The sequence below is a fragment of the Lasiosphaeria miniovina genome (genome assembly GCF_030549165.1).
Source record: "Lasiosphaeria miniovina strain SMH2392-1A chromosome Unknown B0T26scaffold_1, whole genome shotgun sequence".
Classification (NCBI taxonomy): Eukaryota; Fungi; Ascomycota; class Sordariomycetes; order Sordariales; family Lasiosphaeriaceae; genus Lasiosphaeria; species Lasiosphaeria miniovina.
This window is the reverse complement of record NW_026848220.1, coordinates 3,607,264-3,631,804: the sequence shown is the minus strand read 5'-3', so window position 1 is coordinate 3,631,804 and position 24,541 is coordinate 3,607,264. Positions and strand designations below refer to the sequence as shown.

At 55.2% G+C, this 24,541-nt stretch overlaps 7 protein-coding genes across 7 annotated transcripts; 3 read left to right on the top strand and 4 right to left on the bottom strand.

Moving 5' to 3' along the window:
• Positions 1 to 241: 241 nt before the first annotated feature.
• Positions 242 to 8,944, top strand: B0T26DRAFT_736788 (uncharacterized protein; the record flags this gene model as incomplete). The annotated part of the gene is made up of 12 exons (XM_060443368.1): positions 242 to 483; positions 589 to 1,156; positions 1,193 to 2,655; positions 2,689 to 2,897; positions 2,934 to 3,703; positions 3,740 to 4,056; positions 4,090 to 4,269; positions 4,303 to 4,655; positions 6,116 to 6,660; positions 6,694 to 7,682; positions 7,774 to 8,283; positions 8,332 to 8,944. The coding sequence occupies 12 exons, from the start codon at positions 242 to 244 to the stop codon at positions 8,942 to 8,944; spliced, it is 6,759 nt and encodes a 2,252-aa protein (XP_060302857.1).
• Positions 8,945 to 11,598: 2,654 nt separating this feature from the next.
• Positions 11,599 to 12,450, bottom strand: B0T26DRAFT_632663 (uncharacterized protein; the record flags this gene model as incomplete). Its single annotated transcript, XM_060436464.1, has 1 exon — positions 11,599 to 12,450. The coding sequence occupies one exon, from the start codon at positions 12,448 to 12,450 to the stop codon at positions 11,599 to 11,601; it is 852 nt and encodes a 283-aa protein (XP_060302856.1).
• A 2,093-nt stretch (positions 12,451 to 14,543) lies between these two features.
• Positions 14,544 to 14,974, bottom strand: B0T26DRAFT_46738 (uncharacterized protein). Its single transcript, XM_060435187.1, has one exon. It carries the CDS (start codon positions 14,876 to 14,878, stop codon positions 14,624 to 14,626), a length of 255 nt encoding a protein of 84 aa, XP_060302855.1. The 5' UTR covers positions 14,879 to 14,974; the 3' UTR covers positions 14,544 to 14,623.
• Positions 14,975 to 15,354: 380 nt separating this feature from the next.
• Positions 15,355 to 16,139, top strand: B0T26DRAFT_686631 (uncharacterized protein). Its single transcript, XM_060440909.1, has one exon. The coding sequence runs from the start codon at positions 15,480 to 15,482 to the stop codon at positions 15,777 to 15,779; it is 300 nt and encodes a 99-aa protein (XP_060302854.1). The 5' UTR covers positions 15,355 to 15,479; the 3' UTR covers positions 15,780 to 16,139.
• Positions 16,140 to 18,029: 1,890 nt separating this feature from the next.
• Positions 18,030 to 20,679, bottom strand: B0T26DRAFT_46780 (uncharacterized protein). Its single transcript, XM_060435192.1, has 4 exons — positions 20,487 to 20,679; positions 19,422 to 20,261; positions 19,194 to 19,320; positions 18,030 to 19,118 (listed from the first exon to the last, which is right to left on the bottom strand). The coding sequence occupies exons 2-4, from the start codon at positions 20,249 to 20,251 to the stop codon at positions 18,264 to 18,266; spliced, it is 1,812 nt and encodes a 603-aa protein (XP_060302853.1). The 5' UTR covers positions 20,252 to 20,261; positions 20,487 to 20,679; the 3' UTR covers positions 18,030 to 18,263.
• Positions 20,680 to 21,554: 875 nt separating this feature from the next.
• B0T26DRAFT_736769 (uncharacterized protein) lies at positions 21,555 to 22,849 on the bottom strand (the record flags this gene model as incomplete). The annotated part of the gene is made up of 3 exons (XM_060443363.1): positions 21,555 to 21,575; positions 21,641 to 22,772; positions 22,827 to 22,849. The coding sequence occupies 3 exons, from the start codon at positions 22,847 to 22,849 to the stop codon at positions 21,555 to 21,557; spliced, it is 1,176 nt and encodes a 391-aa protein (XP_060302852.1).
• Positions 22,850 to 23,273: 424 nt separating this feature from the next.
• Positions 23,274 to 24,062, top strand: B0T26DRAFT_635552 (uncharacterized protein; the record flags this gene model as incomplete). The annotated part of the gene is made up of 3 exons (XM_060436734.1): positions 23,274 to 23,409; positions 23,528 to 23,633; positions 23,744 to 24,062. The coding sequence occupies 3 exons, from the start codon at positions 23,274 to 23,276 to the stop codon at positions 24,060 to 24,062; spliced, it is 561 nt and encodes a 186-aa protein (XP_060302851.1).
• Positions 24,063 to 24,541: the final 479 nt, after the last annotated feature.

Here is a 24,541-nt window from a genome sequence, read left to right as displayed (position 1 = left end):
ATCGAGTTCTGTCTGCTGCGTCAGGCACGCTGCGTCTTGGCCATCCATAGGCTTGGACAGACTCTACGTTGGGAACCAAGACTCTCGCGCTGCCCTGCGCTGCCCGCGCTAGAATAAGCACTGCAAATCGGCTTGTCGCCAGCGCCTGCTTGGTTATTCGACTCTGCTGTGCGACTTGTGCCAGGCACCTCGCTGCAGTGTCTACAAATACTGATCTAATCCCTTCGCCTGTCACAGGTCCATGCGGAATCCCGCGCCGAGCTCGTCATATACAAGTGACAGCACCGCCTCACCTCCGACGAGTCCCGGCACAACGCGATCCGTCTTCCCCTCTCCCCCGCAAGACTCTCGCACAACCGCTGCTGCCGTTCCTCGAATAGTCACTACTTCGGCCTCCGAGGAGCATCCTTCGCAACCATCTGGGAAGACCTACTACAACAGTGACTCCTCGGGTGCCGCTACACCTGAGCAAAGAAGCCCTGGGTGCGTTGCCGTGATGGAAGCCCTTCGCCCTGCCCTACCCCCACGGCGGCGGGGGTTGTTGCCGCAGACAGGTGTTGAACACCGTGCTGACCATCTTCGTGCCAGACCGGTTCCGTCTCCCCTCTCTCAGAGGTTCCCGAATGAGGCTCGCAGCGTCTCCGACTCAGTGGTAGCTCCAAGGTCTCTAGGAGGGTTCTCGGTAGGCCAGTCCTCGATCATGGCTGGCCCGTCAAGCGTTCGAGCAGATCTCGGCAAGGGTGCACCGAGGAATTCGTCCATGGACTCGGCCATATCAGCCATATCCTCAAGGTCGAATCCTAACAAGGCATCCCAAGAGAACGGCCCGGGCACGACGGACATTGCACATCTAATAAAGACAGCCGGCAGCGCCGAGGCGGTCATCCAATATTTGCTAAAGGAGAAGCAGTCGCAGTCGCAGCAAAACGCACAGCTATGGCGGTTGGTCGACAAGCAGAGGGCCATGATTTTGGGCCTCAATAAGGACCTCGAAAGGGCCTTGAAGGACAAGGAGAAATACAGGAAGAAACTGAAGGAGGTGATGAGCGACGTTGAGGTGCCACCCGTCCCGCCAGTGCCAGTACCAAGAGCAAACGGAGCAATCAATAATGGCCCTGGCGCGGCTAGTTCACTACCAAAGGAACAAGTTGTGGAAGTTCCAGCGTCGCCAGGGCTGGACCTGGACAGCCAGAAACAGTCGCCAGTCGACGTGGAAATGGCCCCATATCCAATAACGCCTCCAGCAGACCAACCGACCTCCAATAGCAACAATAGCGACTCGTTTGCTGCCGTTGGGGAGCTCCTGGATCCTTCTCACTCGATGCCAAAGGCGAGCGAGCACGCTTTCGATCAATTCGACCCAGATCAGCAAGAACGGGAGGCTGAGGCCGTCCAGAAGAGGGATGACGAGGCCAAAGACCTCCACCATGTCAATGTTGCCCTCCCGCCCTCTCGCGCCGCACCTCGCGAGCCGCCAAAGATGCCTCCCCCACGACTGCCTGCAGCCCCCCTAGAGCGATCGCCCAAGCTCGATGAGGGAATCGCCCATTTCCCTCCACCTCCAGCGCCGCCACCGCGAAAGCCGCCTCCGGCACCTTTGCACCTGAAAAATGTTCAACAGAGTCCCACCATACCGCTTGACGAAGACCTGGATTCTGACACCGACTACGACGATATTCTCGAAGTTGATGAGATTGGTCGCGACGATAGAAGGGGTCGCAGGAGAACAAGAGAGGAGGACGAGCGAGAGCGCGAAATTGTGGTTCAAAAAGAGGCAGAAATACGCAGCCTATCGAAAAAGAGCAAGAGCAGTAGTCGGAAGGGCATACCGAAGGAGGATGTGCAGCCAACGATTAATGATCCGATACCAGCCAGCCCTCGGCTGGTTAAGACAACAATGTCCCTCCCGCACCGAGAACACGTTTCGTCGCTCGCGGGAGTCTTGAGCGGCGCTCCACAAGATCGATCCATCGGCATGGGATTGCTGAGTCCAGGCCTCCCATCCAGCCCGAGGCCGATGAACCTGAAGTCGCCTGTGTCCTCTCCGCCTCTCTCGCCTCTCGGCATGGCAAATTTTCCGGGCGCACCCCTGTCTCCAAGACCGCCACGGGGTCCTATTCCCCTTCCTCCTAACACTCCTCTTCAAACACCTTATCTAGCGCCGGATGCTGCTCCCTTGTCATTGAAGTCCCCTAAGCCTCTGAATATTGTCAAGAAGGGACAGGAGAGTGCTAGCCCGTCGAGCCCGGTAAAGAGCTCTCCCGACCTTCGGGCAGACAGGAGGAGGATATACAAGGGTCTTGTGACGGAGGAATATCCGGATCTCTTGCTTCCTCCGAATGCTCTCCCGTCCATTGACATCAAGGTTGCATCGTCTCGTATGAAACCGTCGCGAGCCAGTTTAATATCCTTAACGCAGCTGGAAGAGGATCCCGTATTCACCCTGGCTATCTTCTCAAGAGCCGACGGCGGAGAGTTGTGGCGTGTCGAGAAAGATTCGCCGTCGTTGGCTAAACTCGACCAAAGGCTGAAGCAGTGCCCGGCTTTCACCGCGAAAACTCCGGACCGATCCCTTTTCAGCGGACACGCACCCGCAAAACTCGATGCTCGCCGCGTCGCGCTCAACTATTATCTGGATGAGCTGCTCAACACGCCGTTGGATACTGCAACAGCTCTCGACCTCTGCAGATATTTGTCCACGAATACGCTGCCACCCAATGCTGACGAAACTGGGGGTTCCACTGCTGATATCCCAGAAGAATCGGCTCAAAAAACTGGACCGGGTGGGCGACCCTTCCGTACCGGCTACCTAACGAAGCGTGGAAAGAATTTTGGGGGTTGGAAAGCAAGGTTTTTTGTCCTTGACGGCCCCCAGCTGAAGTACTACGAGACTCCTGGTGGCGCTCATTTGGGAACTATAAAGTTGCCAAAAGCACAGATTGGCAAGCAGTCTCAGCACAACAACGATGGCTCCCCAGCACGTGGCTCTGGGCCGGACGAAACTGATAACCAGTATCGCCACGCCTTTTTGATTCTGGAGCCGAAGAAAAAAGACCCGAACAGTCTGACCAAGCATGTCTTATGCGCCGAAAGCGATAGGGAGCGCGACCAATGGGTTGACACTCTGCTGCGCTGGATTGACTATAGGGACCCGGAAGAAGAGGAGCGCTACAGGAAGGAGCAGACGCATGATCGCAATGGGTCCGCTGCGTCCGAGAGAGTTAACGGCGCAAATTTGAAGAAACAACCGGGCCAGGGCAAGCAGCAGCCAGTTGGCGGCGAAGAAAACCTGATTAGTGTCAACTACGAAGCCACGAGGCAGGGCGACATTCCTCAGGGCGCGCCGCCAAAGGGGAGGCAGCAGAATCACGACACACTCCAGGGGCACACGATGTCGTCTCAGCCGATATATACTATCTCGGCTCCTCGCGACCCCCAGGTCATTACCAACTCGGAACCCGCTGGAAGTAAACTGGGAATGGCTCTTTCGCCGCCGAACCAGGAAGAGAAGAAGGCGAGAAAACGCAGCTTCTTCGGTTTTGGCCCCAAGACGAGATCGCCGAGCGACGGCCAGGACTCGCTTTACGGGGATAATAACTCTAGTATGAATGGGCAAACTAGCATGTATGGCGGTCCTGTTCGGCAGGTATTCGGAGCAACTCTCGCTGAGGCGGTTCGATACAACTCTCCGGTAGACGTGAGGGTGCCACTGCCTGCCGTGGTCTACCGGTGCATTCAGTTCCTGGACGCCAAGAACGCCTTTTACGAGGAAGGCATTTTTCGTCTGAGCGGATCAAACTTGGTCATCAAGCAGCTTAAGGAGCGCTTTAACGTCGAGGGCGATATCAACCTGCTTACAGATGAGCAGTACCACGATATTCACGCTGTCGCTTCCCTGCTCAAAGCCTACTTCCGGGAGCTGCCCACGACTATTCTGACTAGCGATCTGCGTATGGAGTTTATCGCGGTCACGGAGATGTCAAACCAAAAGGAGAAACTCGCAGCGCTTTCCCAACTCGTGCAGCGGCTTCCGCAAGCCAACGCCACCATCTTGAAGTATCTGATTGCGTTTTTGATCAAGATAATCAGCCACTCGGATGTGAACAAGATGACGGTGCGCAACGTTGGCATTGTTTTCTCGCCGACTCTTAATATCCCCGCCCCCGTCTTTGCTTTGTTCCTCCAGAATTTCCAAGCTGTCTGGAACGTTGATCCAGCCGAGTACGAGCCGCCAATCTTGGATGCGGATGGAAACGAACGGTCGTCGATGTCAACAGATCGACCATCGTTTCAGCAAGAAAGGCGCCCCTCCGACGGGCGTCCGTCCACCTCGCACAGCGATTCGCCTCACAGACAGCGTATGATGGAGGCGGTCCTTGAGGGACATTCGAACCGAAACACGCCAACCCCACCGCCGATATTGAGCATGCAACAGGTTGCGCAAATGAACGCAGCAACATTGCAGTCGAGGAGCTCGCCGACTCCTCCACCACAACGTCCCACCTACGAACCGCAATATGCCGGCCAGCAGAGACCGGCATATGAGACGAGCTTTGTGCAACCGAGCCATGATAGCTCGCACCTTCAGGCCCCCACAGGGGCCAACAGCACTGGGCTTTCGCCCGCTCCCTATGACCAGCCATACAAGAGCCGCCGTGAAAGCTCCATGTTTATGGGCAACCTCTCACACCAAGGTTCCAAAAGCCGCCTGAGAGAGGAGAGCCAATTCTAATTCGTTTTGCGTTTCTGCTTCATCAGAGGTGGATGGGGGTCCGAAATTGGTCGGAGTTTTTGCCTTCTTGGAGTTTGGCCCAAGGCTTGCTCGTTTCAATCTGTTCCTTTCTGCAAAAGATACCATTTCATCCTTGAAATCTTTTCCATATTTTTTTGTTCTTTCTCTTTTTGTATTCCTTTGGTTTGGTGTGCGGCCCATATTTTCTTAGTCTATCTCTCTCATAGCTCCATGATCCGTACACGACTTGACTTGACCGAGGGTGGGGAAGATGGGGCCACGCTCTGATATAATCACGGCTATTTACCAGGGGCCCACGGTAACATGAAGACGCTCTGCGACTGACGTCTGGCGTCGAATCTCGGCGTCACATCATGGGACTCGGGTGTGCTTGTAATGATGATTGGCTTGGGATTTAGCGCTGCGAAGGAGATACCAAGGTTGGATAGGGGGCTCCTGTGGTATAATCTGTAAAATTAGGAGTGTGGCATGGCGTTTTGTTCTATTCAAGGACCTCGACAGAACTTCACCCATATGCCTATTTCCCGTACAAGCCGATTTTGGCATGTGAATCTTTTATCATAAAAATAAATACTTTTATTGAATTTGAGTTGGGGTACATGCCTTTCGTCCTCACCTCGATAAACTTCCGTATCGAGATGGTGGGCCACTGCGAACTGCGTATCTGTAATCCCGTATGTGTGCGTACCAAGCGTGTATAAAGGTGGGCCTAGTAGATGTGCACAGGCCATGTCGGAGGTTGCACTCCGTCTCTTGGCGAGCCTTTGTTCGTGGCTGCTTATCAGACCGCAGGGCCAAGGGACGACAGGCACACAGAATATGAGATGGCGGCAATTGAAGGACAGGTGGGCTGGTTTGATTATTCTGTAGCAATCACCCCATCACGTCTTCACGGCGCTCGGAAGTCTCGGGTGCGTAACCCCGACTTCGTTTTGCGTGCTCTGGCCTAAGGAAGTTTATCGGCGAGTCGGGTGTACCAAGCCCGTTATCAACAGACGGCGTCCGTCGTCAGAAAAATGGCCGCTGCTATGGACTCGGCGTCGCTAGATCCACGACTCCGCGACGGCCCACTCACTGGAGAAGCTGCAGTCACAAAATCGAGAGGAACCCCGACGACGATCGTGACAGCGTCAGCCCCTGGAGCTAGACCCGGAGCTGGACCCGGAACTGGGTCGGGAGGAGGAGGAGGAGCAGCACGAGGAGGACATCGAGCATCGCAAACAATAGACGCACAAGCACAGGTACAAGCACAGAGCCAAGGCCAGGCACAAGCCCAGATACATGCACGCACGCACTCGCACTCGCACTCACACGCACACGCACACCCGCATGCGCACACACTCGGGCACGCCGACGGACAAGGTCCTGGATCAGCGTCGTCGTCCCTCTTCCCCCAGACCCCCAACGCCTCGACGTCAACGCCGCCGACCGCCGATGATTACCACTCTCCCTCGCCCGGCGCCGATGGCACGCCCGGAGACCCGAAGGGCGATGCCAAGAAACCACGCTCCTGCGAGAGCTGCCGCGGTCTGAAGGTGCGCTGCGAGCCAGACCCCGCCAACCTCGACGGGCCCTGCAAACGCTGCGCCAAAGCCAACCGCGCCTGTGTCGTCACCCAGCCCACACGCAAGCGACAGAAGAAGACGGATAGCCGTGTTGCCGAGCTGGAGAAGAAGATCGATGCCCTTACGGCCAGCTTGCAGGCCACAAGAGGCGGCACCGCCAACAGCATTCAGGCAACACCCCCCCAGCCTACTCCCGCCGGTTCGGGAAGTGTTGTGCCGGCCAGCGGGAGCGTATCGCGTACCGGCTCTAGAGTAGGCGCTACATTGCTAGGCAGGGACGAGAGCGTTCCCGCTTCCGGCGCGTCCCGCGGCACTGGGTTTCATTCCCCGTCAACTGTAACGGTAAGAGAATGGCCGTCTCAACCCCGGGAGCAGTCCTCGTCTTCGCACCAGTTGTCGGCGCCCTCGCGGCCGCCAGCTACTGCTGCTCCGCCGGCCGTGGCAGGTCAGAAGAGGAAGCTGGCCGACACCAGGGATGTGGCGGCCGCCGAGAGTGCGCGGGAAGCCCCGCCAGCTACGCCACAGCCACGCCCTGAGGAGGTCCCAGACATTATCGACCAGGGCATCATCACTCTGGCAGAGGCGGGTGAGTTTTTGGAGCGGTATACCGATCGCATGTCTCCACACATGCCAGGGATTGTCTTCCCGGCAGGCACAACTGTCGACGATCTAAGGGCAGCGCGGCCGGTCCTGTTTCTTGCCATCATGACGGCCGCCTCCAACGAGAGGCCAAACCTGCAGCGAGTTCTCACCAAGCAGCTTATGCAAGTGCTCGCCGACAAGATAGTCGTTGTAGGGGAGAAGAGACTCGAGCTTGTCCAGGCGCTTCAAGTGTCGGTGATATGGTACTGGCCGCCAGAACGATTCGAGGAGCTCAAGTTCTACCAGCTCGTACACATGGCTGCCGTCATGGCCATGGACATTGGTCTCGGCCGGAAGAAGCAGGCCAAGGCCGGGTTTCGCAAGCACATTCTTCAGAGCTGGCGAGATCATCCGTTCCGCAAACTAACCCCTCCCGATCCCACCACCATCGAGGCGAGGCGGGCCTGGCTGACTTGCTTCTTCTTGTCCGCGAGCACGTCCATGGCACTGCACCGTCCAAATCTCATCCGCTGGTCTCCTTTCATGACCGAGTGTGTGGATGTCCTCGAGTCCTCCCCTTTAGCGGCGCCAACAGACAAATACCTGTGCCAGTTGGTGTGGACCCACAGGCTTGCCGAGGAGGTCGGGATACACTTTTCCATGGACGATCCCATGACAACGCCCAATATTGCCGACTCGAGGACGCAGTACGCACTGAGGGGCTTCGAACGTGAGCTGGATAAGTTCCGCACCTCGACACCCCAGGAGCTACGACAACGTAAGTGGAGAGATTCCCGTGATATGATGCTCGGCGCAGTGTAGATTTGACTAACCGTCAACAGCTTCGCTCAAACTTTCGTTCCATGTGGTGAGCCTGTATATGCATGAGCTGGCCACTCAGAATGAATTTGGCGATGAAGGCAAAATGATTCCAACCAACGAAAACCAAGATGCCCTCGACATCCCTCTGACGCCCGCCCACATCAGCGCCCTCTCGGCGTGTCTCACCGCCATTGACGGCATCTTCGAGATATTTTTGTCGCTCGAGGTCGAAGCCATACGCTGTTTGCCCATCTTCTACCTTGTGCGCGTCGCGTATGCCACAGTAGTCCTGATCAAGATATACTTTGCCGCTTCGTCCCCCAAGAGCGAGCTCGGAAAGGTTATTGACAAGGACAACATGAAGGTGGAGCAGCATCTTGACAACTTGCGCGAGAAGTTCCGTGCGGCGGCAACCGACGAGAAGAGCCGCCCTGCTTCCAAGTTTCTCATTGTCCTCGTCATGCTCCGTTCCTGGTTCCAATCGCAGAAGCAAAGCCAGAACCAGAATCCGGGCGCGCCGCTGACTGGGCCTCCACCCTGTTTGAAAGAGACGGGACAGCGGTACGCCGACTCTGCTGTCTCGGCATCGTACACTTCACGCAGAAGCAGCACAGATAGGGAGGGACCCCAGCAACCTGACTACTCGACGACGGCCAACACGCCGCTGCAGCTGCTGTCCGAGGTCGCGACCGGCCAGAACTCAGCTAACGTTAATGCTGCTGCTGCTGCCAACTCGATGCTGCGGCCCAATGGCACCAACGTCTTGGATATGCTCTCTTCGGTACCCAACACAACTGGTGCCGGTGGCACCAGCGGTAACTCGTCGGCTTCGTGGTACGGCAACGCCCGGCCGCCGCCATACATGCCATACGGCTCCACGCCAGCCTCGGACAGCACTGCGGGAGATACGTCAGGTGGTGGTGGAGGCGCCGGCGGTAACTCGGGCACAAACGTGTTCAACGGCCAGTTCCCGGCGCCGTGGCTAAACAACGCCTTCTCGGCAGATTTTGACTACTCGATGCTCGGCGACGGCTTCGCCCACGCCATGGACCTCACCCTCGGCGGCTTTGGCGACGGCAGCAGTGCTATGGAGGAGAGCGTCCTCTACGTCATGCAGGAGCCGCCGTGGTTCATGCCGCCGGCTGCCGCCAGCAGCGCTGCTGCTGGGACTGGCGTGAATGGCTCGGTCGGGAACGTGATTGCTAGCGGGTTTGACTTTTGAAGAGGATTATGTGCGATGATTGTCCAAAAAATGCGATGGGGAATTAGCGCTGCTTGTTGTTGGGGATCTAATTTTGGACATTATACCTTCTCTAGGGTTTGATCTTTTCTTTGGAGTTACCGGGGGGAAAGCGCTTTTTTTTTCTGCCGAGGAATCACGGTACTCTATATTTTAGGTTTCCGGTTTTAAACATTTGCTTTATTTCTGTCTCGAAAGATCTTTGTCGTCGTCGATTTTTACGACACTGGGGCGATATTTCGGGAAAACAATAGGGGTGTTTATCTTGGGTGTAGTCTGGTAGGTATTCTCTATAATGTCTACTTTTCTTCGCTGCTTTTCTCTTGGGCGCTTTGTCTCTCGCTGTTGAGGCATTTTCTCGTCTCCGGGTTGAGTTGGAATGGGGGCTAATATTAGGGTGGGAGGTTTTCTTTTCCTCTTCCAAGCCCTTACTTTCAGTTAGGCGGCACATGGAATGGAATGGTATGGGTAGTTAGGGGACAAAGAGGATATGGGTTACAGTGTACATCTACGTCTCTACTCTCTCCCTGTCTTATATTTCTAGGAGTGAGGGCAATTATGGTGTGGATATAAAAAACGGAGGAAAGGAGACGGTGAAGTGGTCGTTAAGCAAGATGTTATATAAAACCCTACTCAAATTCTAGCATTGCTACTACTGTTATCATAGAGCTGAAACTATACACATGCATGACATATCGTTGCTGAGCGATGTGACCCTTTTCAAGGAAAATCAAGGAAATTAGTTTGGTAGGGAGGGGAAAGGGGGTTGGTTCTTTTCTGTAATGCTCTCTCTCCTAGCCTCCCCACATCCATCGCCCACCCTTCACTTACCGTCCCCTTTTCCTCAAGACCAGCATCCCAGAAAGAGAGAGAGACTGCAACCGAAACTCGAGACAAAAACCAAAGCGGCAGGGTTCTCGCACAGCTTCTTTGTCCGCCAGGCGGGTGGGTGTATTCAAACCCACGCAGCGGACCCAGCAGCTTGGGAGCGACACCTTCTCTAGCTAGGCTAGGTAGCTAGCTACCCTTTCCCGTGTCTCTTCTCAGCTCTCTCAATAGGGTAGGTAAGGTAGGTAATTACCTAGGGAGGTAGTTGCCGAAGTTAATCCTAGGCTTTGTGCTCTCTTTTATGCTCTCTCTCCCACCTCCCCCTCACTGCCAAGCGGGAGGAGGAGGAGCTTCGGCCGTTGCCTTTTTCCATTTTCTCCCTTTCCCCCTTCCCCCTTCCCCCTCCTTCCTCGCGCTTCCACAAAAGGGGATGAACGAGACGAGACGGAAGGAGATGGACTAGGGGCGTGAGAGAGCGACAGAGAGAGATAAGGCGTCATTGGAGGGGGAGGGAGGGGTTTGACGGAGGCGGAGAGATGGGCAAAGCGTTAGCATGAGAGCATAAGCAGAAGCCTGAGCACAAACAGTTCAAGTTAGGACGGAAAGCCTACTTGACAGACAGTCTACCTAGGGAAGGTAAGTAAGTAGGTACCGAACTCTCTACCAGGGCTTCTTCTTGAGAATACACACATAAGATTTAACTACTCTGACACGGTACGTGTGCACACAACTGCTATGAACCTACAAATCCACAAAACAATGAACAGCCTCTCACTGAATTCTCTCTTTCCCTTCTACATCGTCAAAACAGTAAATCCCCAGCCATCGTCATCCTGTCCATGTCGAGCAGAGCTGCAAGCAACGTGGGACAAGCCGCGAGTCCATTCTATCAGGCCAGCCGACCTACGTCAGTAAATAAGCTGGTGGTTCTTCGTCTGGCCAATGGCTGGGTGGGTGGTCTGAAGATCGCACGTCACGCAAGGGATCTCCTAATGGAACTGGAGCACAATGAAGTCAGTCAGGTGTCACGGGGCGGCTAATTTAATACTCTGGCCACTGTCGACACTCGCCTCTTACCGTCTCTCCCTTTATGGAGAGATCAGACGATTGATTGACATTGTCCAAGACGGATCGGAGACGAAAATGATTGGCTTCACAACTGAGCTCTCGGGTCCATGGCGGCCATATAAGTCCTTAGGTTTACTGTTTCCGATTGAGACAGCTAGTGTAGGAACGGTCTTTGAAGCCTATCTGTGCGGCTTGTGACCTTCTCCAATCTGAATGCGCCCCCCAAAGCTGATAATCATACACTTTGTCCATAACTCGTAGTCATATGCCGTGGGTTGAATCGATCATTGCCCACTGCAGTCTTCTGCCACAGCTATCACCGCAGCCGTAGCCATAACCACTCCGCCCGGCCGCTTGCCTGATATGCCGCCGGCCGCCCACCGGCGTTCCTATAACTCCCAGTGCTTGCTTGTTTTGTTTGCCCAGACGCCCATGGAACAGCCCGTTTTTCAAGGCCTCCGGTTCAGTTGCAAAGACAAAATAAAACACTGCCCAACCGAAATTTCGGGAGAGAAAACACGTGAAAGAAGACATAAAACGCCACCTGAAGCTCCATAGTAGCTTGATTCGGTAAAGCGAAGCCCGGACCCAATCCAGGCCGAGCAAGGCCCAAACAATAAACTAGACAATCGTATAATATATGCTTAATCAGACGGAACAGGCGGGGTGGGGCAGCCGTTGATCGACCATGAGATTCCCCGAGTGTCAGTGTCAACGCCCATGCGTCGATGTTGACTTTCTCAGTCCATGTAGAAATCACCCTTCAGGATGCGCTCCTGGAAGTGGTCTGGCTTTTGAGGCGTGCGCGATTTTGGCGCCTGAGCCGGGGGCACAGGCATGTCGGAAACGGATCTTGCTCGGTCATGACGGGGACCCGTCGTCGAAGGAGGTCCGCCGCCGCCGACGCCGTTACCGCGGGGCGGGGATGCGCTCAGACCCGAGGAAAAGAAGGGAACACGAGAGCCTGCAACAGTGCTCTCGGCACGGGACCTAAGCTGATCGGACCAGTTGAAGCCTTGGTCTGATCGAGCGGGAGGGGACATGTCAGAAGCTGGTCTGAAATGGGTTGCACTGCTTGCCTGAGATGTCCTGCTACCCCACGTGTAGTTCCCGGAGCCTAGCGCCGAGGCCAGCGGTGGGGTAGGGGGGCTACCGCGTGCAGCGCTACTTCTCCGGACGGGCAGGGAAGGCCTACCATTGCCAGGGCTGGTGCCTCCACGCACCCCACGCACGGCTTGGTTGGCGCCGAAGCTCATGCGGCGGGTGAAGGGAGTAGTGGGAGCGGTGCGGGCAACGTCGTCGTCCTCGACGGCGTTCTCGTCAATCGAGTCCGAGTTGGTTGACAGACTGGCGCGGCGCATGAGAGAGGCCGTGGTGGTGGGAGAGGTGCCCGACAGGCCCAGCGTCGTGATGGAGAGTCTCCGGCGCTGGTCGCCCAGGGTGGCAGATGTCAGAGGGGTGGGAAACGAGGTGGCCTGGGCTTGCGAGATGGAATTGCTTCTGAAGAGGTTGGTGAAGGCGGCAGAAGTGACCGAGCCTCGTCTCTGTTGGCGCGCCATGTCGTTGGAGTTGTGCGAGTTGTCGGAAGACATGGTAGCGGGAGGGATCGAAATGACTGAAAGGCGGTCGTGCTTCTTATATCAAGGGGACGGGGCCGAAGCCTGGGAGAAGGATAGCTCCGAAGACGGACCGCTTTACGTGTGGGCTGTGCAAGTGTTCCCTGTCGATAGGGGCCGAGTGGCTTCGGGAGAATAGCGGTGCAGGGCGGGAGAAGAACGGCGTCGTATGTTTTGTAGATGGGAATGGTTCGAGTCGTGGACGCCGGGCGGGTTGGATGCGGTGCAAGTGAAACGCTCTTTAAAGACACTGGACGGGCAGCGCAGGCTATACCTAGCGCTGCGTGTGATTTGTGTTGCGTGCGCCGGCCGAGTGGGGGTGGGAGGGGAGGCTTGAGCGACGAGGGGGTGCAACTCAGGGATTAGATGGCTCGAGATTGCCTTTTCTTTGTAGCGGCGGTTTGGAGCACGCAAGGTGATCGGCAGCGCCTCGTTCGATGGCAGGTCCGACGGCAGGTCCGACGGCTCCTTTTTGCCAGACGAGTCGAGCTTCAACTTGCCAGGTACAAGGCCGTTTGTGGTGTTTGCTCCTTCCCTTTGTCGTTTTGGCTTCCTAGTCGGCTCTAGTAGTGCTGGGGGTAATCCTGGCTCTGAATGCGGGGGTTACACGTGCAATGACTCAATGGGACGTCGCAGAGATGATACGTAGGGGACTGAAAAGAAAAAAAAAAGAGACAAGATGGAAAAGACAGACGGCAAGGAGCATCTTATGGAAGATGCCCAGACTTTAGGCCTCAGGCACGAGGCCCAGCAGTCAATCTCCCCAGTCGCCGCCCATTCCGGTCACAGCTGGACGCGGCGGTGATCTGCTTGCTCCAACAGCGCCGCGCAAAATGCCACTATCAGCATCCTTGGAACCCCGGTCGGCCGCCCTTATTGGCTACCATGCGGCAGAGCGGGGCACCCATCTTTATTCCGGCCAATGGCACGTGCAGAATGTGCCTTGTGAGTCTGGGGGGAGGGCCATCACCACCTAGGGGCACAATCAGCACACTAGGGAATTTAGGGCGAAGCCAAGCTCTTCCATTTCGACGTCACGGACCCACAGCAAGGCCCACCGAATGGAGTGATTTGCGGGGTAAACGCATCGAGTGCCGTTTTCCCCTTAGCTCGCAGGAAGTGACATCTCACCCTCATCCGTCCATCTTGGGTTTCTCGGACTTCCCTTCTAAGGAGCAAAGAGAAGATGGAGCGCAAATTGGGCAGAAACGCAGGGTCTTGTGCCATCGCACATGGTTTCGCCACTGGAGCTCACCATCAGACGGCCCACACCGGGATGTTATTGTGTCCATGTTGAATGTTAATTATATTGCACTGCACGTTCGCTGCAGCTCACATACTACGTACGTGCTGCGAGCGCTCGGTCGGTGCTTAACCAGATTAGGCACCACTGCTAAAATAGTGTCCTAAGGGCCTTCTTTCTATACTTCGTACTTTCATATCATTCTTACTCTCTCTGCACTCAGTACATACCAGGTAGTTGTCTTGCGGATCGCCCCAATGGGTTTGATCCGAGTGAGGCGGTCGCTGTTGAACCACCTAACCTTCTCTATATTTTGGGTCTTTTACTATTTAAGAATGATCTTCCAACAATGAGAAATTGGAAAATTCCCCTCTCAACTTTGGGTAATGATCCTGTCGGTAGATGCGAAACATTGACAGAACAAGCCAAGGATATACCTGTGTAAGTGCGGTCTATCTCGGGCGCGAAGATCTTGTACCACCATGGACCCCTCCTCGGCCGCGTTTCGAGAGGCTTCTTCGAGATGAAAGGGCAGGAAGGCAGACAGACAGACAGACCCGTGGCGTGTATACTAGACTCTGTGTGTTGTTTGCGCCCAGCCACTCACCGGTGCGGGAGCGATGCGAGCCTGCTGCAGGCGCTGACTGGGCGTCTGGCTCGATGCAAATGCATCGTTCTGCGTCAGCCCATCCAGCCTGTATGTCCTTCCATGCAGCATCTGTCCGTTTGAGAAAGGAAGCCGGATAGAGATGGGACTGGCTGGCTTGCCAACCTTCGCTTCAGAGGCTCGCGTCGTCGACACGGAGACTTGCTCCGCTGCCGCGGTCTTGGCTTTGCTTGGTCGACCGCGTGAAGGAGGGCACGGCGTAATAGGAGGGCCTACATCACTGATGCTTGCTTGCCCTTTTATCTCCAACCGAGTGACGGGCTGGTATGTGGTCTTGGACGAAGTACCCTTTGGCTCCTAGTAGTAGGTAGGTGTCTATCTGATCCTCCCACAGGTGACTTTGTCGTCGTGCAGTAGCCTGCCAAGCCTGCATGTGGCGCGCAGCCAAAGCAAACCAATTCCTGGCCGGAGAGAGATGGAGGAACAAACATCAAGACAGCACCACTACTAGCAGCAATGGGGGCTTGGTGTAGAAGCAACTTCTCAACACCCATCCTGGGGACAACACCGACATGATGTGGGAGCTACGCAGCACACTACTGCAGCTTAGGCGACAACTAGCTAATGCGTGGCCGGCAACATATTGGGGTGGCAGATCTGGTGCCCCTCTTATGTATGTATGCACCATGTTCCAAGGCTCCGCAGCCCACTCGGGACATCTAAACTGTACAGATTGGCGAGCGAGCCTATCTGTCGTATGTACATATCAGCAACGGCCTCCACCTGTGGCATCCGCTTCTTAGCCAAGCGCAGCTTTTTGGAATTTCTAGCCCTCCCTCCATGCAGTCGTCTTCGCCAAGCCTGGGCGCGGCGACGGGAGTCGGGGGAAAACCCTTGCGACTCCCAAGCATAGATAGGCCCGAGGGCTTTCACCTAACTCGGTCTCGATGCCTGTTGCTGCTCGCTCGGTTGGTGTGACGATAGACTCTTTTTTGCAGGCTGGACCTCATCGGACGGACCCCGAAAAAGCAAAACCCGACACCCGACACCCGACACCCAACACCCGACACGGGACTCGGGACCGCGGCATAGGGATAGGGCTGCCCGGGCGGCCACGGCCACCCTTGTCACACTGGACATGCCCTGTTGGCTCTGATGGCGATGGCCCAACCACATTACCACACCCGCCTCACTCGTGATCTGGAATCTTCCCCCAAGCCCAGCAAACACCAGGCGTTATCCCATGTGTCTCGTCGCAGCACAATTCCACAACTTTGGGAACATCCGTGGCTGGTCCGACCAAAACCCCGCGAGTTGGCTCTCTGCCCGCCCACATTAGCATTGGGGGAGCACAGGCACGAAACCCGAGGGACCATGCATGTCACGGCTAACTCTCTTTTCCTTTTCGGCCCAAAGTGCCTACGCCCTCATTATGGCCATTCATGTATTTGCTGAACGGCGGCTGCTATCCCAGGCAAAGGGGGCAAAGACCCACGCGCCGCTGATGTCGTCTGTCTACAACACTATAAAAGCCGATAAACTCACACAGACATCGGCCCAATTCCCCGCAAGTGTAGCGTCCATTGGGCGAGCACATGCAATTTAATATGTAAATGCTGGTGGTTGCTGGCGGGCTGCCACACCAGACTTGGCACGTTAGGTAGGTAGGTACTTACAGGTGAGTTTGAACCTTCTTTTTCTGCTCGAGCGGCTTTTGGGTCCCTCTGCGTCTGAAACCTAGGCGAGGGGTCCTTTGTGGAACCGAAGTTGTGGTTCCATCCATATTAATTCAGTTGAAGCTACCGAACCTTATTCCCGTCAACTACTTGCGGGTAGAGTTATTAGAGTTCTTGATTTCCAAGCGAGCCCCAAGTCCAACAACCTACCCAAGCGTCCCCGCAAGGGGCGTCCATGTCGATGAATTGTGGTGGGGGGGTCCTTCACGAAAAAGCAAGCGCTGCAGCGGTCCGTCTCCATCCCAAGCATGTCGTCAGAAATGAAAAGTACCTACCTTAGGTGTCTGCGTGGGCCGCCGGTTTTGACTCTTGACGGCTCGTTGCATTGTGCCGGCCGGCGAAAAGCAAACGTTATCCCAAGACCTGGGTGTCATCGGCTTCGGTTTCGTCGTTCGCTCGCTCGCTGTCTGTCTGTCTGTCTGTCTGTCTGTCTGTCCGTCCGTCCGTCTGTCTGTCTGTCCACATTCATCGGTCGCAGTTGCAAAGTGGTTGGCCACGCGTCATCCAACTCGCTCACCTAGGTTTGGCTCTCTCTTTCTCTCTCTGCGCTCTTGACATGTGTCAAGGCTGCATCCATAGAGCAGTTCTGTATGCAAGCGAGATGGGCAACAGGTCTGGAGTGGCAGCCCGGTTCATACTTTGTGCACATGCGGTACGCCGAATGCCGAGATCCGGCGAGGTGCAGGCTGCTCCACAGCCAGTCGACTTGGCCGCGTCGGTGGCGGTCTCTGCCTCTGCCCAGCAACGTTGGGCAGCCGACCCCGCTCCGGGACTTGGCGCTCCGTCAGCCCGGTACCAAGGCAGTGTGATTGATTGATCTCTTACCCATAGGCCGGGGCCGTTGGGTCACAGGGTCTTGGCGTTCGAACGCCGGGCACGTAGTTGTCTCGCAGCGTCGGTGGGAATAGACACGTGGAGGCCGAGCACAAAACGTGGGCGACCTGTTTCGGGATGTCTGGGAACCTAGTTAACAAGGTCCCCTTGCTACAGGAAGTTTCACTGGACCATGAAAAATAGGCGGAATATGCAATAGATCATCGATGTAAACTCTCGCGTTTGTCCTTAAAAAAAGGTTGCCATGAAATCTGTTGCTCATTAATATACTGTACCGGGCAACCATCTCGAGACAGAAGAGAGAGGTCAAGATAATCCCTTATCTCTCTCGACCCGTGACAGCTGCGAGACTAGGCAGATAGATACAACCAGGGCGCCATGAATCGACCGGTGAGCAACTCGTCTACTATATGAACTACCGCGATGATGCTTGCAATGCCACCTCCCATCCGTATTTCCGGACCCGAAGAGGTATGCGATGCCAAGAAAAGAAAAAAAAAAGATCCTCCACTGCAATAAGAAAACACCAAATAAACAACGATCAACAATCAAGCTGGCGTGGCGTCTCACAGTTCGCCAGGCCGGGGTATCTCTTTCTAGGGGTATATCTATCATGCATTTTTATGAAATTCACGAAATCCGTGAAATGAAAATCCGTGAAAATGTGTGTTCCGTTCCCAACTTCCGACGATAATGATGCATCAACATCAACCAGCCCCGTTGAATTCCATCTCTCATAGGAGAGATGTGCCTGCCTCTTTACGCTAGACCAGAAAAGCCGAGAGAGAGAGAGAAAAAAAAAAGCCAATAGCCAAAACGCCGTCCGGGTTTTTCTGTACAGAGAAAAAAAGGAAATGACTCTGAGAGGGTGTGCGTGGAGACAAAAGAGAATACCAACCATAGAGAGGAATAACAAAAGAAAGAAAACAATAAAGCATTCGCCGCTCTCTTACTAGGTATTCAACAACGGGGTCGGGGCACATTCATAACCCTCAATGCTGGTTCTGTTTTGCTTTATTTTTTGTGTCGTTTTGCAATTCGGTATGATTTACTAATGGTCTTGCCGAAGTTGAAGCCAAAGCCAAAATCGTAGCCGTAGCCGAAACCGAAGCCGTAGCCGAACAACAAGCCGAAATTGTGGTCCCGGCAATGATGTTTCTCCTGGCTAGGCGAGCAAGGTTGGTCGGGTATGAATAAGGTTGGTGTGAGGTGAGGTAGCGCGAAGTAAGCTGTTCGTAGCTACCTAGGTAAGGTGGGAGAAACAGAGTTGGGCAGTTTCCTCGAGAGCTATGACACATTGCCGAATGATATTCTCAGGATATTCAGCTCCATATATGCATGTATGGATGTACGGCGCCCCTCTGGCCTCTTAAAGAAACCGGGGGCTGAGGTGGGTAAGCGGGATGTCGGGCGCAGCGTTGTTGCTGCCGCTGCTGCCGCGAGGAATCGCAATGCCGGTGACGGTGGCCGAGGAGGCAGGGGAAGCGGGCGAAACGGAACCGGCCGTGGCGCGAGGCGAAGAAGAATTCCGGCGATGAGTGAGAGGAGCAGGAGCAGGAGCGGTGTTTTCCTTTCCCTGGGGCGGGCAGCCCCGGGGAGCCACCTCGAAAAGGTCGCGCGGGTCCTCCCAGGCTGGTCCTCCCGAGGCGGCGCGGCCCTGTTCCTGGAGGTCGAGGCGCAGCGCCCTCTCCTCTGCCGTCTCGCCCGGGTGGGCCAGCACGTCTAGCAGACCCAAGGCGCCGAAGCGGATGTTGTCGGCCTTGAGCTTGTCGTACAGGGAGGGGAACCAGCGGGTCGTGAAGGTGAAGTAGAAGCCGTGGTTGCGCACCAGCCACATAAGAGACACGTCGACGAGGCGCGCCATGGCCGAGCGGAGGGGTTGCATGAGGGCGCCGTCGCCCTGGTCGTACATCGTGATCAGGGCGACCTCGAGCGGCTGGTACAGGCGCGACAGGTCGAAGTCGACGTGGCCCGGCAGGAACTGGGCGAGCACCATGGTGGCGCCGTCGATGGCGGCCACGGCGTGGTTAATCATGCTGGGGCAGCCGACCGACACGCCGCAGATGTAGTGGAACACGTTGACCCGCAGCACCTCGCCGTCGTGCGGGTAGTACGGGTCGAGGACGACGCGCTCCCACCGCTTGGTGTACATGAACTGGAGCGCCGTGGCGATCTCCAGCGCCCACGACGTGTAAGGGCAGTTGTAGATGACGTATCCCCCGTGCTGAGCAACAAGGTGGTGTGAGTATGCAGTTTCTTCTGAGCAACAACGGGGGTTATGAAGGTGGTGCATTCTCACGCTGTCCTTGGGCGGGATGGCCTCGGCGAGCCACATCGACTCGCGGCTGACAATGTCGTGGTGGACTCTCCAGCTCAGGCCGCCACAGACGATCAAGAGATCCCACTCGTACTGTGTGTCCCAGAGCCTGTGGTTGGGAGACGAAGGTGTCAGTCTGCCATGCTCGTTTGGAAAGGAAAGAAAACGAAAAAAAGAAAGAAAAGAAAGAAAAGGAAGAAATAAACTTACTGGATTTCACCCTGGTCATGGGCGGCAATCACTTCGCTGGTACGAGCCGCTCTCTCCTCCATTTTGCGGATTCTGTCTTCTTCCATGCGGAGGGCTTCTTCAATGATAGAGTCGATAAAGTCTAAAGACGGAGGTGGGCGGTCGTTGGAAGAGTAACGGCGAGAGTGGTAGTCCTTTGGACTGGCGGGCGTGCTGTCTTTAAGTAGAGACAGCAGGTTACCTTTGTCGGCTTCTCCATGTGGAGCTTGTGCCGTTGCCTTGGATGAAGCAACATCAAACTTTTCTTGGCCGGTTGAGAAACTCTCATGCTCGCCTTCGGTAACCTTACGGGGCTGCTTTTCAGCAGCGCCAGCGGCAGACGCCAGCAGCGCAGCCTGTGGCAGAGCCACGGTTGGCGACGCCGTCTTGGTTATGCTGCCACGGCCGTTGCGAACCTTGTCGGCGCCCACGGTAAGCTTCTCAACGGCAAGATTATCAACGGAAAGCCTCTCAACGGCCTCAACGGCTAGGCGCGTCTCCATCGTGGCTTTTGGAGAGTTTGGCACGCCCTTGCCCTTCAAGGCTTCCGCATACGACAGTTGTGCCTTTTTCGCCCTCTTCTTTGCCTTTTTGGGTCTGGGCGGAGACGGCTGCTGCAAGGAGCCGGATGTGACTTCGGCAACTGTGTCCGGGACTGGACCTGTTGCGGGTTTTGGCTTCGGAGCTTCAACAGGCTTGGTGCTGGTCTTCTTCTCCTCGGCTTTTCGCTTGGTGGGGGTGGGCTTGAACCCTCTCACGGCATCCGCGTATGAAGTTATTCGCAGCGGTGCGGGAGTCTTTGGCGGGTCCATGACCGGTTGGCTGTATGCAAGTCGGGTCAGTAAAAATACAAGCAGATGCAGGCGGGTAGCCGGTGGGATTAAGGTAACGGTACCTCAACTCGCGGAATGGGTATTACCAAGTGACGTGTTGTGTGAAGAGGAAGAACGTGGAGGATGGGGGGAAAATATGGCGGGTGCTTGTTAGGGCAGTGGTCGCGCGTTCTGTGCAGAGGGTATGCGAAAGGCTGACCAGCGGGCTACTTACCTGGAAGTAAGCAGAGCACGGCGATGTGTTGCCAAAGTAAACTTGAGGCGCGTCTCGTGTTTGGTTTGTTGAAGGGACTTCAGCTTTGAGTCGCGTCTTTGGCGACCTGGAAGTCCTTCCTTCTCGGAAACGGTTCTGCTGCATCAAGGTCGTTCAAATGCCGAGTACTGTTCATTTGTCTTTCTCACAAGTATCTGACGTGGAATCTGAAGAAATTGTGAAAAGTTTTTGAGTTTGATCTCAGGTTGATATCACACTATGAAATATTCAATGAGCTGGATCTCGGCTCTAGCACTCATCTCGCCCTCACAATGAGCTAAGGTGTTGGTTGTGAAGATATATGCTGGTGCTGTAGTAACGAGTTGAACAGACTAAAGATGGCCCCTATTCGGAGACCTCACGGCAAGGGGACGGACCTGCGGACCGCGGATCGACTCTTGGCGAGGTATTCATGGTTAAAAAAGAAGTAAATTAGGAAGGCATGACGGAAGGCACAACTAGTGTCGGGGCGAGGGTAGAGGTAAGGCTGGCATGTCAATTCCTCTACCTTCATTCTACAGTTCCTTGACTATAGAATCAACTTTGCAGCTTGATACAAAAGCAGACAGGTACATTTTCTTCGATTGTTCCATGTACGGCAATCAATATTCCATATCGAAAGTTTGAAAAGCGAACAGTACACCACACAGAACTGGTAGACTTCAGCTCAGGGCATACATGAATTTTGGACCATCTGGTGACAATCACTATCGAATCGAAACGGTACGAGAAATGTAGGTGTCAATTGCCGCCTACTAAGTCTGTTAGTTTCGGTCACATCTTTATGATACAGGGCTGGTCCGCAAATGGATGATTTGTGCAAAGAGACCTGAGAACCAAGGCGAAATTCAACCCCGAAAGAACATCTTTGGCGACCTCTCGCTCAAGCGAATGATTGCGGCTCCCAAACTTACTGTTAACATTTGTTGAGTGAGTTACACGGCTGGAGCTCGCTGACCGTAGAAAGCCGTAGGAAGAGGAAGAATAAGGGGGTATCAAAAGCCTCGAGGGGCTCGCATGCATGATTTTCTACGATTTTATCATGAAAATCTGGTAAATATTAGCCCAAGGTCTCGTGGCCGAAAGCCAAGTAGCTGGCAAAGCAAGGATCTCACCTCTTTAAGTGCGGCCGGGTCGGCAAACGCCATTCTCTTTTGGGCAATGAACCTCTGCCTCGACAAATAGCGAACCGAGGTAGACACTGCCGTTGAGGAACCGCTCTCAGCCGGCGTCGAGACACCGCTGTCAAGAGGGGTAGGGGCAGGAGAGTCCCCAGCTTTATCAGCTTTCCTCCGCTTCCTTTCCCGTGATATGCTGTCTCCCGCCTCGGATGCTGACCGAGAGACCGCTTTCTCCAGTCGCCTCTTCGCCCTCTTCTCTTTTCGGTCTTTCTTGTCCTTCTTCCTTTGCTTTTTCTCTTGGCGCTTCTTGCTCTCCGAGGTAGACAAGTCAGAATCTCCCAGAAGGACTGAAGAAGCCGATACCGCGTCTTTCTGCTGCTTCCTACTGGCTGTCGACGGAGCGTCGTCGACGTCGACGTCTGTCTTCGACCTCTTCGACCTCTTCTCTTTTATCTTCACCTGAGGAGTTTGGCTGTCCGTATCTGCCTCGGTTTCTGTTTTTTGCCGCTTTAACTTCTTCTCCTTGTTGCTCGCCTTTTTCTCCGCGACTGCGTTCTCGCTATCGCTGCCCGGCTCGGCCTTTCTTTTCTTGGACTTCTTTTTAGAAGGCTCAGATTCCTCAGAGGACTCTTCCACCGGCGGTTCCGTTAATATCTCTTCATCCGATTTGATAGAGGCGTCCGGGGCGTCTTTAGGCAAATCCTTGGCGTCTTCGAGCACGTCCTTGTGCTCGTTGCCAACGAGAAAGCCGCCCCGTACGAAGCGAATCGTACCGATCTTCTTCTGCAGGTAGAGACTGAGCTTCATGTCGTCGCGCGCCTTCTGCTCCGACTCCAAGACGTCTTCGGCCTTGCCGTTGAGCCGCCCGAGCAGGTGCTGGAAAGCATCTAGGCCGGTGCACTGGTCGCCGTTGTTCTGCTTCGCGCCAAGGCCGAGGTTGTCGTCCTTGAGCACGACGCGGATGTGCCCCGAATTGGCCTCGGTGTGCCACTCGGCGTGCGCCGCATCCTTGGCCCCGAGGTACTGGCCGGGCTCCCACCCGTGAGCTCTCAGCAACTTCTGGCCAAATGACTCCGTGTTGCGGGACCATTTGGTGTTGTTCGGATCAAGCCCGAGCTTCCGCTTGCTGTAGTCGCAGTGTCAGCAATCAGTAAGAATATGCGAAATACGATGCACTCACTTCTTAGCAGCGGCGAGCCCCATGTTTGATCGCGAAGTTGCTCAACAAGGTGAGCTCTTAATGATCAGAAATCGAGCCTTCCACGGTTGTTTTCAGCGTCCACTTGCGCCGAACCTTTAATTTTTTTTTAGCGGGGCAGCCCAGCCATGTTTGTTCTGCCAACTCACACCGCTGTTGCTGCCCCACATGCTCAAGCTTTGCAAGGATGAACTTGCAGGGGTGGCCCTGTCTGTCTGCACCTTCCCGCTTTCAGGGGTTCTGTGCCTGCCAGGAGGGAGCTTTCGTTCCTGTAAGTCGAGACGAGGAGGACTGCAAGTTGAGTTTATATTGTATTTACCAACCTCACCTCCCTCAGACTTTACTCTCAAAATTCCTACTACCCAACAGCTGATTATACTTCAAGCTACAATTGTACTATTCCACGTGCGTTGCAGTGTTATATCTTGAATGGCGCCCGCGGCGAACTCAACCAAGCCGCGGAGGGCTCGTGGATCCGCCACCGCCCACCACAACTCGGATTCAGACGAATATGAAAGAAACCTCCAGGTAGCCACTGCTGCCCGGACACGCATTTTCAAGGCACGTAGCTTAACCGTAAAGTTCAACTGACATGTTCAGCCTCTTATCGCGGACTTTTTTCTTCACAGCAATTCCAAGAGGAAAGAGACAATGACGACTAACAATCTCGTCGCAGGCAAGAGCGGAACGGGACGAGAAGCGTGAAGCTTTGGCTGCAGCTCACCTGGCTTGCCTCGGTGCTCTCCAGGAGCGCATGCAGAAGTCGATCACCAAGTACTGGGATCTGCAGTAAGTATTCCACCGCGCATCATTTCCGCCCATTTCATCCATCAGTCCGGACACACAGGCATCTTCATTCCCATGTCTCGCAATTGGCGGCTGACTCACCGCAAAACCAGCTCGTTGATCCAGATCAGACGAGTCGTGAGGCTCAAGCAAGCCGTGGACGCGCGCGACGAGAAGCTCAACCAGATCGCGGCCAGGCTGGCCGACTTCCAGCGGGTCGTGCTGAACCACGGCGTGCAGCTGCAGGCGCTGTACGAGGGCCGCCGCGAGGACGTGGCCGCGCTGCTGCTGCTGCCCGAGCCCGGCACGAAGCCGAGTGCTGACATTATCAAAACCGAGAAAGAAGCCAACTCCCTGCCGCGTGGGAACCTGAAGCGCCAGCGCGGCCTCCCTCAAGATCGCGAGCCCCGCAACCGTCTGCGCGTCGACTAGGCTCTCGTCAACCGGATCTGCTCCGACAAGGCGGTTGGCAAGGAGAATCCTACGGCTTGAGTGTGTCCTCTGGGGCGTAGCTTTCCTATTGTCTGATGAGCTATGAAATTGATTATGTCTGCGGAACGATACCCATATAGGCGCCTTGCTTTTCGCTGACCACTGTAGACTAGGACTGTAGACTAGGGTGGGCTAGTGTGAAGGAGTCCACGGCACAAATTGTACAGTAGGTTGTTGATATGTCGTTGAGATGGTAACCACCAGGAGTGCAGCTCCATGTCTGTCAAAGGAACCCGGGTAGGTAGAGTGAGAGAGGATTGTTGTTGCAATTCTAATTAAAAAGAAACCGGATCTAGCAGACCCCCGACCCCGTCTTCCGTAGAGTGAACGCCGCCCTCCATGGTATGTATAATTATACACGTCGTGTGTGTGTTGGTTTTCCCCAGTGATGTGTGGTTTTACATCGTCCCCCACGGCCC